Source organism: Mandrillus leucophaeus, unplaced genomic scaffold (assembly GCF_000951045.1).
Source record: "Mandrillus leucophaeus isolate KB7577 unplaced genomic scaffold, Mleu.le_1.0 Scaffold132, whole genome shotgun sequence".
NCBI lineage: Eukaryota > Metazoa > Chordata > Mammalia > Primates > Cercopithecidae > Mandrillus > Mandrillus leucophaeus.
In genome coordinates, this window is record NW_012101277.1 from 2,532,240 (window position 1) to 2,545,227 (window position 12,988).

A 12,988-nucleotide genomic window follows, 5' to 3' on the forward strand; every position below is an offset into this window, starting at 1 on the left:
ATAAGGAGCATCAGCATTAACCAACTGACAAAGGTCCTGGGAAAATAAATCCAACAATTTCACATGCTAGAATTAAATGTGCTTTTCAAAACTCACAGTTCATAAATCTTAAAAAAAAAAAAAAAAAAAAATCCATCTTCTTATGTAATACATGTTTTTGCTCCTTAGAAACTAAGCGCCGGTAATTCCAATTTTGACAAATTGTGTAACTGACAGATTATATAAGCAAACTTTTAAAGAATCATATAACTACTCTGTACTGACAATTTGTACAGTAGTACAATTTGTACAACTGTACAGTACTCTGTACTGACAATACAGAGACAGTAGACAGATAAATGATTAATCTAACATACTTTAAATGACAAAATAAGCTTTTAATGCAAAGTAATAATATTTTCAGTACAGATTAATCTTGTTTTACCTAAAATAATTTATTCATGACAAGTGATGTAAAAATCACGTATCTATGTATCAAATTATATCACACAGACCAAATTTATTACTTAAATTTTCCTTGTTTAAAGAAACTTTTTTTGCATGACTAGTTGTTTCTGATATACCTGTTTTCTAGTTCTGCATTTATTTCATTTTATTTTCTTAAAGTGAGTCATACTGTTTTATCATGTTAAAGTAAATATAGAAGTTGTTCTTTAGAACTATTTTAATACTACCTGTGACATATTTTCAAAAAAATTCACATTAAAAAAATTAGACATAAAATCCCCAACTAAAAAATTCACACAAAACTATATTTTAGAATAAAAATTATTGTTATCAACTAAAATACCTGGAAAAGCATATATGCATCTTTAGCACAAGGTTTGAGGGTACTGACAGATCTTCTGTTACTATTTCCTTGTACCAGTATTGGTTGTTCTATAATATCTGCAATCAAAACAGGATGGGTTTTAGCAGTTCACAATAGCCTTTAATAAATTATATATTCTGTTTAAAAGATAATGTCTAAAATAAATATGTTTATATAATTATAAATTGTAATTATAATTTCAGATTTAAAATTTCCAATTTTTAACATATGCCTCCAAAACAAAACAAAAAAAAAGGGAATCTATTTTTATACCAAATACCATAAAAATCACTCTTTGTTACCTTACATTCACTCTAATAAGCTGGGTACTTTTGTCCATACATTTGGTTTCCCATTCTTTAGCCCCTTTATTTCATGGATTTAACATTCACGTGATCTTTAAATGTGCTTTTAAATATCAAACAGACATATAAATGTTTACCATATGGTTAACTCCTCTACCATTTCACTATCTTCAAGAGAATTACTGCTTGATCTGCTGCTATTACCATGTCAGTTACAGATATTCACCAGCTAAGAATCAGCTAGGATGGTGTTTCCCAACTCAGTATTTCTTTAATTAACTACTAGTAAAAAATATCATTCTCTGTAAGTTATGACAGCCTGTTTTGAATAAATATTGACTTAACGACTACCTGAAAAGAAAAAAGTTCTAAGTATTTCTACCTTACTATAAAGTATTAAATGGCAGATTAGCCTTAGAGACACACAACTAAAACTACCAATGCGGGAATTTTATTGAGGTTATGAATGTATAATCATTCAAACTGGGGAACTGCCCTGTGTTATCACAATATGATTTTGAATATTTTAACCAAATGGGACACATTATAATTCCTTAATATTTCAAACTACTAGAATTCCACCTGCATTTTTCCCCAAGAAAAAATAAAGAAAAAACAATATACCAAAGTGGAAATATTCTTATAAAGGTATTTGATAAAAAATATTTTAAAATTATTATTATTATTTTTGAGACGGAGTCTTGCTCTGTTGCCCAGGCTGGAGTGCAGTGGTGCAATCACAGCTCACTGCAACCCTGCCTCTCAGGTTCAAGTGATTCTCCTGCCTCAGCCTCTGGAGTAGCTGGGATTACAGGTGCACTCCACCACACCCAGCTGATTTTTTGTATTTTAGTAGAGACGAGGTTTTACCGTGTTGCCCAGGCTAGTCTCAAACTCCTAAGCTCAGGCAATCCACCCACCTTGGCCTCCCAAAATGCTAGGATTACAGGCATGAGCCACCACACCCGGCCAAAAATTAATTTTTATATTATTTAAATTTTCTTAACACATGTTAGCAGATACAGACAAATATTTACGAGGGAAGCCCACTCTTGGAAATTTATCCTGAAGAAATAATTCAAAAAGATATGTAGGAAACCACCCAAAACAGTTATAAAATACTGAACAGAACGCAAGTGTCCAATAGGAGACTAGTTCAGTTAAATTACAGAATGGCCACAAAATATAATGCAATAATTAAAATTTAAATTATAAGGATGAAGCAATAACATGAAAAATTCATAGAATGCAATGTTTGGTTAAAAAATACATATAATGCAATACTTGGTTTAAAACGTGAAATTATATTTAATACAAAATTATGCATATACTAGAAATAAACAAGGAAAACAAAGAGCCTATTCCTTAGGGTGATCAAATTGTGAGGAATTTATTTTTTAAGTTTCCATTATAGACATAATAATGTTGATCATTTCAGCAAAGGCTGAAAGTTAATAAAAATGAAATCATCCAAGAACCACCCACAAAGTAAAACAACTTCTAGCACTTTACCTCTGTGTCGTTCATCTTCAGCAACCATCCTCTCAAAAACAACGGTAACAACTTGTCGCACTGTAGCAGCAGCTGTATTATTTGTAATATTATCTTTCGTGAAGTGTAGTCGAAAACAAAGAACAATTGCCTGAAAACACAATTTTCATTTAGTGTGAAACAAGATTGAAAAGCAAGGCCATTATCTTTATTTTATCAGGTGTAACCACAAATTGAATAATGTTTGGTTGTTTCAATAACCAGTATGAAAAGTCCCACCATCTTATACAATAAAATATAAAAATCCTCAGATTTTGATGTAATTCAAGTTCTCAGTAAATATATAACCACAGAAGATTAGCTATGGTAATGTGAAACATACCTTTTAAACTTTGGTTCTTTTAACATCTATATACTAATGTGTTATGCTTTTATTTCCCCAGAATGACTTGCTTTGCAAATAACAAGAACTCAAAGTTTGTTGTATCACTTAAACATCTGGAGAAGCTATACCTAAGCATATAAATAAATAAAATTATGAAACTTCTAAAAGGAGTCATTTTTTTCTTTTAAACCTCAAGCCTACTGAGGTGTAATTTATATACAATAAATTATAGAATCCCTTAAAATTATATAATTTGATGAGTTCTGACAAACATGTGGGCCCATGAAACTAAGGCCACAATTGAGAAACGGAATATTTCCATCACCCCAAAAGTTCTCCTGTGCTCCTTTGCCACCCATCTCTTCCCCTACACTTGGCCCCAGGCAAGCACTCATGTGCTTTATTCACTGCAGATCAATGGGCATTTTCTATGATTTTTATATGAACAGATTAATTCAGTATGTGCTCATTTGGACCTGGCTTCATCCACTTAGAATAATATTTGTGAAATTCATCCACTTTGTTCTATGTATCAGTAGTTTGTACCTTTTATTACCAAAGAGTATTCCATGGTATGAGTACACCATATTTTGCTTATCTGTTTACCTGCTGGTGAACATTTGGGCAGCTTCCAGGTTCTGACTATTGTTAAAAAAAAAAAAAAAAACCAGCTGCTATGAACATTCATATATGTAAGCCACTGTGAGGACATATGTTTTCATTTATCTTGGGTAAATATCTAGAAGTGAAATGGATGGGTCATCTGGTAAGAATAGGTTTAACTTTTTAAGAAACCAACAGTTGGCTGGGCACTGGGTGGCTCACACCTGTAATCCCAGCACTTTGGGAGGCTGGGGTGGGCAGTTCACTTGAGGCCAGGATTTGATGACCAGCCGGGCCAACATGGTGAAACCCCGTCTCTACTGAAAACACAAAAAATAGTTGGGTGTGGTGGTGCACACCTGTAATCCCAGCTACCTAGGAGCCTGAGGCATGAGAATCCCTTGAGCCTGGGAGGTGGAAGGTTGCAGTGAGCCAAAAGCGCACCACTGCACTCCAGCCTGGGCAACAAAGCAAGACTCTATCTCAAAAAAAAAAAAAAAGAAAGAAAGAAAAAAAAGAAACCGCTAGTTTCCCACAGTGGTTTTACAATTTTACATTTCTGCCAGCAGTGTATGTGAATTTAGAACTAACCTACATTCTCCATAATACTTGATGTGGTCTTTTTTCATTGTAACTATTCTAATGGACGCATACTATTTCCTTATGGTTTTGTGTGTCCCTAATAATAACACTAAACTTCTTTTCATGTGTTTGTCACCCATTTGAATATTTTATTTTAATGAAGTGTCTGTTGAAACCATTTGTCCACACTTAATGTGTGGGTCGTCTGTGTTATGAATGAATTTTAAGAGTTCTTTATATAGTCTAGATACAAGTCCTTTGTCAGATATTTGTATTTTCCCACATTCTGTGGCTTTCTCAAGGATTTTAGATTTTGTGCCCTAATAAATCTTTGCCTACCCCAACATCACAAAGATTTTCTCCTATTTATCCTTCCAAAAGTTTTCTAGTTTTAAAAGAAGCCATTCTTGGAGAAAAACATAATGGTAGTTTTAGAATCAATGCCTATCACCTTAATTATATTAAAAGTTTTAAAAGACACAAGCCTCTGATACTGCTGCTACTCTTTAGATTTCAACATAAAGGAAAGACACATTACATAGTTGTATAGGTGCCTTCATATTAACTCAATTTTATACTATTTCTTTATACTTGATTTTTCTCATCCCCAATTATTGCATTTCCAAATTAACCAACATACTAAAATAAATCCTATAATCAGTTCTTATTTCTTTAGTAGATCAAATGAAAACCTTTAATAAAATTTTAAATACATGTATCAGAATAATTTGACAGCTAGAAATCAAGAGGAACTATACACAACAAAAGGATATATAAAAATATATACAATATTGTATATAGCTTGTGTAAGCTTAAAAGAATAAACTATTTGCAATTAAAATCTCATTATGATCTAAGAACATCACTTGAGATAGTATACACAGCTTAATGTGACAGTACACTGTACTTCTTTATAAGTCATGCAAATTATAATAAAGCTGTTACTGAGAGTCTAAAAAATTCCTTAGACTATAATTCATTTACTGCTATGTTACTCTCTACTTTCTGTTCCTTAGAAATATTTCATAATAAAAAACTTTTTAAAAAGTGAAATAAATAATAGAATGGCTCTTACGTGTTCCACAGTGGGTGGGAGTGATGACAAAATGAGAGATAGCTATCATACATACAATCTTATCTAGTATAAATGGTGAAAGGAGATTTGTCTAGCCATTTAAGAAACATATTTGAACTGTCTGGTTTACATATCATATACATATGAAATTATGGGTAGGGAGAGCTATCACAAGGAATCTAAAATGCTCAAGGCAATATCCTTTTTTTATTTTTGAGACAGAGTCTCACTCTTCGCCCGGGCTGGAGGGCAGTGGCGTGATCTTGGCTCACTGCAAGCTCCGCCTCCTGAGTTCACACCATTCTCCTGCCTCAGCCTCCTGAGTAGCTGGAACTACAGGCGCCCACCATGCCCGGCAAATTTTTTGTATTTTTAGTAAAGACAGGGTTTCACCATGTTAGCCAGGATGTCGCAATCTCCTGACCTCGTGATCTCACAACACGTTTTTTTTCCTTAGTTCCCTCCTTCCCTATTCTTACTCTTGGGCTACTTTCTCTCTTTTTTCCATTTCCTAGTAACTATTCAGCCTGTTGGCTGTACCCAAGGGACTTTGATTAAGCTCCCCAACCTGATTTCAACTCTAACCTGGAAAAAATAAGGTACCAACAGTTATTAACATGCAGTGTCAATTACCACAATAGCTGTAGGGAAGTTGCTTTTGGTTCAAACGGCACCAAGCTTTTCTCTTTCAGCCAGCTTATTCAAATACTGTCTCAAAGCACATATGAACTCTGGCGAACAGTTTTCCTACCTTAGAAAGTGCCTCATCATGAACTACGGTATTGGTTGTTAAAAGAACAAGAACTGTTTGAAGTAGCTTAAGTTCTTCAAGACTATTCTCCATTAGCTGCCAAAGCATGTTAATTATATTTCCAGCTGCAGTCTGTAAAATAGTTATTTTAATTATTGTCAACAAATAAAATACAGATGCTGATGTTCCTAAATAAGAAAAAGTATACAAACCTACCTCACCTGAAGAGGATTTCTTGATCACAATAACAAAAACCATATCTTTAGATCTCTAGATCCAAACACATCTCTCAAGTAATTTAGGACTTACCATCAATTAATTCTCTCCCTCAAAAATTGTAATATCCTATTTGAATATATACACATAGCAGCAAGCAGTTTTGTAATACGTAGTCAAAATCACAGCTCATTTCTACAACATTGATAGATTGTATTTGGACATGAATAATATGGACATATGCAAATTAGCTATGAGTCTGCTGTTTCAGATACAATACTTCATTTATAGTATGTTACAGAAAAAAAATGCAACCCATATTAACAACACATTGGCACACTCAATTAAATCTGACATTGTTTAAGATGATACATTAATGGCAAAACATTTATTACTTCTATTATAGTACTTATGGAGTACAAAATTAAGATAACACCATTAAATTTGAGACCAACATGCAGATTCATAGTTAAGAAATATTTTTTCTCATTTTTCCAACATAAGGTTAAATACAAACATTTAAGTTAATGAAAAACAAATTATTACTCCATATAATCTAGGAAAGAGAGTCATGCTCTTCCCTCCTCTCTTTATAAAGAAAAATTAAATAACCAATTAAAAATTGAAAACTTGCTTGAGTCTCAAAATTTTCATTTATATTACTGAACTGTGACTTCTTAGATTACAAATGACTTGCAAAAATACTTGTGAGTGTTTAATGAGAAGAAAATTTGGCAATATTTTTAATAAAGGCATTTTCTCCAAGCACATTGCTATTCATAAAATAGTTTTATATTAAATATCAGGTATGTTTCATTCTCCTTTCACGAAAACTCTTTATTCAACTCTTAGGTGCAGTTTAGATAAAAATCTTTATATTACCTCAGACACGACTTCATGTGACATGAGTCTCTGAATAGCAGCCAAACATAGCTGAGTGATCTTCGGTTCCTTGGTTCCACAACCCATTAAAAAAGGCTGTACAACCTCTGAGCTGTTCTCTTTCAGCGCTTCATTTAGAACACATATAAAGTAAATTATTAAAATTAATCTATAAGAATGCATTTTTATATAATTACAACCATGTTATGTAAAATAAACACCAAAACAAAAATCAAACAGCAGGAGTTAAAATACCTTGGATAAACACTCCAGACTTTGTATCTAAGCTATATGCCTTAACTACTGCTTTCCCATGCTTTTCTCCTAACACTGTCCTTTGGTTCTCCTCCATCTTCTGCTACAAACTCTATTAGGATATGGATTTTCAAAACTTCTTTCCCACCTCAAAAAAGCGCTCTATTTCTTCACATACTGCAGGAGGGAAAACATAAATAAGAATTCCCACCCTGAAATAGAATCATTAAAAATAGTACATACATCATCCACACAATACTTGTAAATGAATATTTAGAAATTTCCTAGCATATTATATGCCTTGAATTTAAACACCCCAATTTCTTCAAGAAATAAACACATTTCATTAAAAACAATAACATTACTCCTCTTATTACTGAAACAGCACTTTAAATTAATTGGGTGCACATGCTATAATTCCAAACCTTAATTTAACTTCTTCTACCAAGAGCCAGCTTACTCAGAAGTTTTTAAGTGGCAATAAAAATGTAAGAGGTTAGAAAATGTACAAACTGAATTACACATAATTAAATTTACAAATGAAATTAAATCTACACACATTTACTGAAAGGCTACACAAAGATGGATAAGATAGGTTTGTCATCCTTACAGAATTTGAATAAATGACACGGAATTCCAAGTCAAGAGAACATTAAACTTATAAGCGATTCTGTGTGTGTGTGTGTGTGTGTGTGTGTGTGTGTGTGTGTGTGTGTGTGCGCGCGCGCGCGCGCGGGTGTTTGTGTTTTGTTTTGTTTTTTTCTTTTTTATTTGAGACGGAGTCTTGTTCTGTCCCCAGGCTGGAGTGCACTGGTTCGATCTCGGCTCACTGCAAGCTCCGCCTCCAGGGTTCACACCATTCTGCTGCCTCAGCCTCCCGAGTAGCTGGGACTACAGGCGCCCGCTACCACGCCCGGCTAATTTTTTTGTATGTTTAGTAGAGATGGGGTTTCACAGTGTTAGCCAGGATGGTCGCGATCTCCTGACCTCGTGATCCACCCCTCTCAGCCTCCCAAAGTGCTGGGATTACAGGCGTGAGCCACCGTGCCGGGCCGCAATTATTTGTTATTAAAAGAACTAACTCTATCAGTTATTTTTTGAGGCAAGACATGCAATAACGACAGATAAATCTAAGTTTTAAAATGTTTTCCAGAATCACCATTAAAAATGTAAAACCAGTGTTAACATTATCATTTAAATCCTCACCTTCTTCTTCCAAAGTTCTCTTTATGGTATGGTAAATTAAGACTACAACTTCCTACAGGCTGCTCTGCAAAGTCCCTCAGTATGCCAGCATAAATTACTGATTTAGCACAGCTAAAGATGGCAAATATAACTGGCAAAGAACAGTGTTCCCAAATGGGCTCCCTGTCCTTATTCCCTTGCCTTCTTGTACACAAAGGTTTTGATTCAAACCTAGAGACAAATTTTCCATAACGATAAGAATGATTAAAAGATGATGACCATAAAGCTCCTCTTAAAGCTTCAATAAAATGATTAAATATCCTACCAGATTTAATCCTGCCAGAACCACTGAAGTATGAGGCAACCCCTATCTCTGCTGAACACTCCTTATTAAATGTTATTCAGGCAAATTAAAAGCTCTTAATAGTAACCAAGTTACATTTATAATTTTTATGTATTAATATGTTTCTCATTTCAGCATCACAATAATCTTATAGAGTTTAGAGGGCCTGATGTGGCCCTACTGATACAGTAAGTAGGTAGTAAAGCCAGAATTTGAAAATACCGTATGTCTTCTAACTCCTGGTTCACTATTCTTCCTACAATATTATGCTGCCATTCCTTATGGTACATAGGAATGGTACACCCTGACAATAATGGAAGTTAAAAGAGGACCCAGTGATTTGTACTTTAAAGTTGTCTGCCTGAAGTCTTCAGACAAATAAAGGAAAATGAACTTGTTTTCATAAAAAACAAAAAAGAAGATATACTTTCATAGGGTCTATCTAAGATGCCAATGATTTTAAGACATACTCATAATATCAAGACAAAAAAAATCAGTGCCAATTAAACTACAACACAATGCTTTCTAATCACTTAGAATTCTTCTTCACAATTTCATCCTCTGGGCCATCAACAGCACTAGGAATGAACACGTTATTTCTTGAAAGAGTACTTCACTATTGTCTCTGAGATTTTCTTCTAAGTCAATGGCACCCATTCTGCATGTTTTGATGCTGGTGCTTTTTTGATCTTACCATAAGATGTTAACAGAAAGTTTTCAATAACCAGGGTGACATTTTAAATAGCAATTCAATTCAACATATGTGGTATCAACAATGCATGCAACTCAACTGATGTGATAATAACATGAAGAACTATGAACAAGTTCATGCACATATTGAAAAAGATAACTACAACATCACCTGGCTCACAATGATTCTAAGATGCCATCAACTGCAAGATGCATACCAATCAGGGGATGTTAAAAGGTGAAAAAACTGTGCATATTAAAATCAACAAAATAAGGCAAGTCATGGTGAAATGCTGTGTACATGTTGGCTACAACCAGGTGTGTCAAGCTGAGATAAACTTAAGGTAGTAATAAAAATTAATTTTTAAATTTATTTTAATGAAATTCAAAGGAATCAAACATCTATTTCTCATGTTTTCCCTCCCAGTTTATATGAGAATAATAAAAAAGGAAGTTCCTATGTTATCTAGAATAAATTATCAACAAAACAATAAAATCTATTTATTCTAAGTCTTCTTAAGTATACTTTGAAAAACAAAAACATATCCACTGTATTGAGTTCATAATTCAGTAAGAGAAAAATAATAAGGAAAAAAGTTATTGCTTTTCCTTTTCTTCTGTAAAAAGTGGTAATAGTCCAAAGAAGTATAAATTATTCTTGTTCTTTCAAGTGAGAGATATCCACTCTCCACAATAACTTTAATAATATGTTTGTTAATGATAGCTTTACATAAATACCTTCCTACAGACTGAGATTTTAGAAATCATACTGAGGAAAAGGCTGTACAGCAATATAAAGAAGACATTTTACTTTAGCCATTTTGAATGTCATTCCAGAAAAAAAAAAAAAAAAGCTGATTCTTTTTGATCAAAGTTATTTGTTTCTATTTTCATTAAAACATAAAAATAGGTTATGGAAAGGGATAAAAGAAAAAGTTTATTTTCCACCTAAGTCCCTCAATAAGTGTAACTCTTTGTGTTGTAACACTGTGTTGGATAAATATTGTATTTCCAAATTATATAACTGTGAGATCAAATGATGCACTTTCACACACCTGAAAAAGGTCCACCAGGTCCCCATATCCTAGGGGTTTCCTTGCTCTGAGCATTTTCACTGCATAATTGCAGTTTTTATCCTGGAAAAAAAGAATTAAACTAGGATACCCCACTATGAATCATATTAACAGGGGTTAATAAACGTTTCATTGTTAAAAAAATTTAATAGCCATTAAAGAATAAACTTCGATTCTTATGAAAGAAAATGTGACTTAGACATTATTTTGATACTCAAAATGCTTAAATCTAGCTCTGGGGAAGACTGATATTCCTAACAACATTAAAAAATACTTTAGTGGATTCAAAAGGTCTGAAAATATATTAAATGATTCGAGAATGACTAGAAATGAAAGTTTAGGCAGTTTCACATTAAAGGCACATTACAGGAAAAGGAAGGGCTGTTTAACAAATGATGTTGGCTCAATTGGTTAGTAATTTTGCAAAAGAAAAAATCTAAATCTTCCCATTACCCAACATGTTACTAAGAAAAATCAAACCATAAAATAAAAATGACTATCAACTATGTAGAAGGAGAAGGTCATCCTAAGTGTAAAGCTACAAAAGAAATCAGAAAAATTGGTTAGGTTACATAAAACTGAAAAGCATCTAGATAAAAAAATTAAAAGGTAAATGGTCTAGAAAAAATATGATGTCAACATAATGGGAGGTTAATATTTTTCCTGTATCAAAAGCTCAAGCAATTTGATAAGGAAAACACAAAAGTTCGAAGAAATGAATGTAAAATTTTAAAAAAGAATAATACAGGGAAAATGATCAACATCTAGTGGAAGTGAGAATTCATTTGTCTATTTAATCATCAAAAGACTTTTAAAAACAATAATCCTGGCAAGGAAGTTATAAAAATATGCTCACTTATTGTTGGTAAAGGTATAAACTTTCATCTTTTTGGAAAGCAGTGTGGTAGCATATTCTAAGAATTTTAAACATATTCATACCCTTTAACCTTATAATCCCACTACTAGAAATTTATTAAGAAATAATTCTAAATACTGAAACATGCCTAGCATAAGGAAATCGTTAAACTACAATCCACTTGCTGAAATAGCATACAGCAATTTTATTAAATTTCTTTTTATTATACTTTAAGTTCTGGGATGCATGTGCAGAACGTGCAGGTTTGTTACACAGGTGTACATATGCTGTCGTGGTTTGCTGCACTCATCAACCCATCATCTACATTAGGTATTTCTCTTAATGCTATTCCCCCCTCCCCCCCATCATACAGCAATTTAAAACATTTAAAAACACTGGCATCAAAGAAAAATATTTATAACAAAAATACAAATGATATAAGAATGTAAATTTTAAAAATTAAAAGGAATAAATAAAAGCACACTGTACTGCAGATAAACTATGTAATCTCCCTGGCTCAACAGGTCAATTTCTGAAAATGGCATTATTTACAGCCCCCCATGTCTTCTAGCCTGGATTTTAGAAATAGCTTCTCAAAAGATCTCCGCCTAAATGATGATACACTGAAATATACCCTCCACACTGCTATCCTAATTTACTTAAAATATGAATATGAACGTGTCACTTCCCTGACTCAAACTCTTCTCATCATGCTGCTCAGGATATCACATAATGGCCCTTATGAAATTCCTGACAGCCATTCCCCCCCTTCATACTTTACAGTCAGGCAACACCTCAATAGTGTATCCAAATACACCAAGTTGTATACACAAACCTCATGTATTTAAGAAGTCCCCTTTACTTTATACTTTTATATTTTATTTGCCTGACTAAGTCTTCCTCAGGCTTCCAGATTCAGCTTCGGATTCTCAGGCTGGGTTAGGTGCCTTCCCTATGTGCCCATAACAACCCTCTCTATACTTCCATCTTGGCATTAACCACATAGTTTAATAAAAGTCTATGCTGAGGGTCAGACTCCTTCATTTTTCTGTTATCTGGTTGACATGAACTTAAGATGATAAAACTCACGTACTCAAATCATGTAAAATTAAAGAGACAGAAAAACATAGCCTACATTTAAAGAGGGCTTACTATTTCCCATGTAGGATGCTAAATACTGGTAACATAAGTCAGAATAAGATGTTACTCTGACCTCAAGGAGTGTCATCTAGAAGAAAAAGTTTCTAGAAAAGGTCTTCAAAAGCCAAATGAAGGAGAAGGTAGGCTAAACAGAAAGAAGGGCACAAACATTTCTTTGAAGTGTATTTCTTGTATTTCCATATAGACTGGAGGTGAATTTCATTACCCATCTTCATATCTCCTCTAATGATTCTTACATAATTATTTACTTATTAGGAATATGTTACATGACATATTCTATAGATGTTTGTAAAATATCACAAGCACATTTATTAAGAAAAGATA

General features: G+C 33.2%; 1 protein-coding gene across 5 annotated transcripts in view; it reads right to left on the reverse strand.

The window, feature by feature from the left end:
- Nucleotides 1–12,988, reverse strand: part of MON2 (MON2 homolog (S. cerevisiae)) — a 137,784-nt gene that overhangs the window by 103,697 nt on the left and 21,099 nt on the right. For all 5 annotated transcript variants that reach the window (XM_011972923.1, XM_011972922.1, XM_011972921.1 and 2 more), the window contains exons 3-6: nt 7,102–7,229; nt 6,004–6,135; nt 2,629–2,758; nt 791–888 (exon numbers count right to left, since the gene is read on the reverse strand). In XM_011972923.1, coding sequence (XP_011828313.1) covers nt 791–888; nt 2,629–2,758; nt 6,004–6,135; nt 7,102–7,229 — 488 coding nt within the window. The remainder of the gene's footprint in view (nt 1–790; nt 889–2,628; nt 2,759–6,003; nt 6,136–7,101; nt 7,230–12,988) is intronic.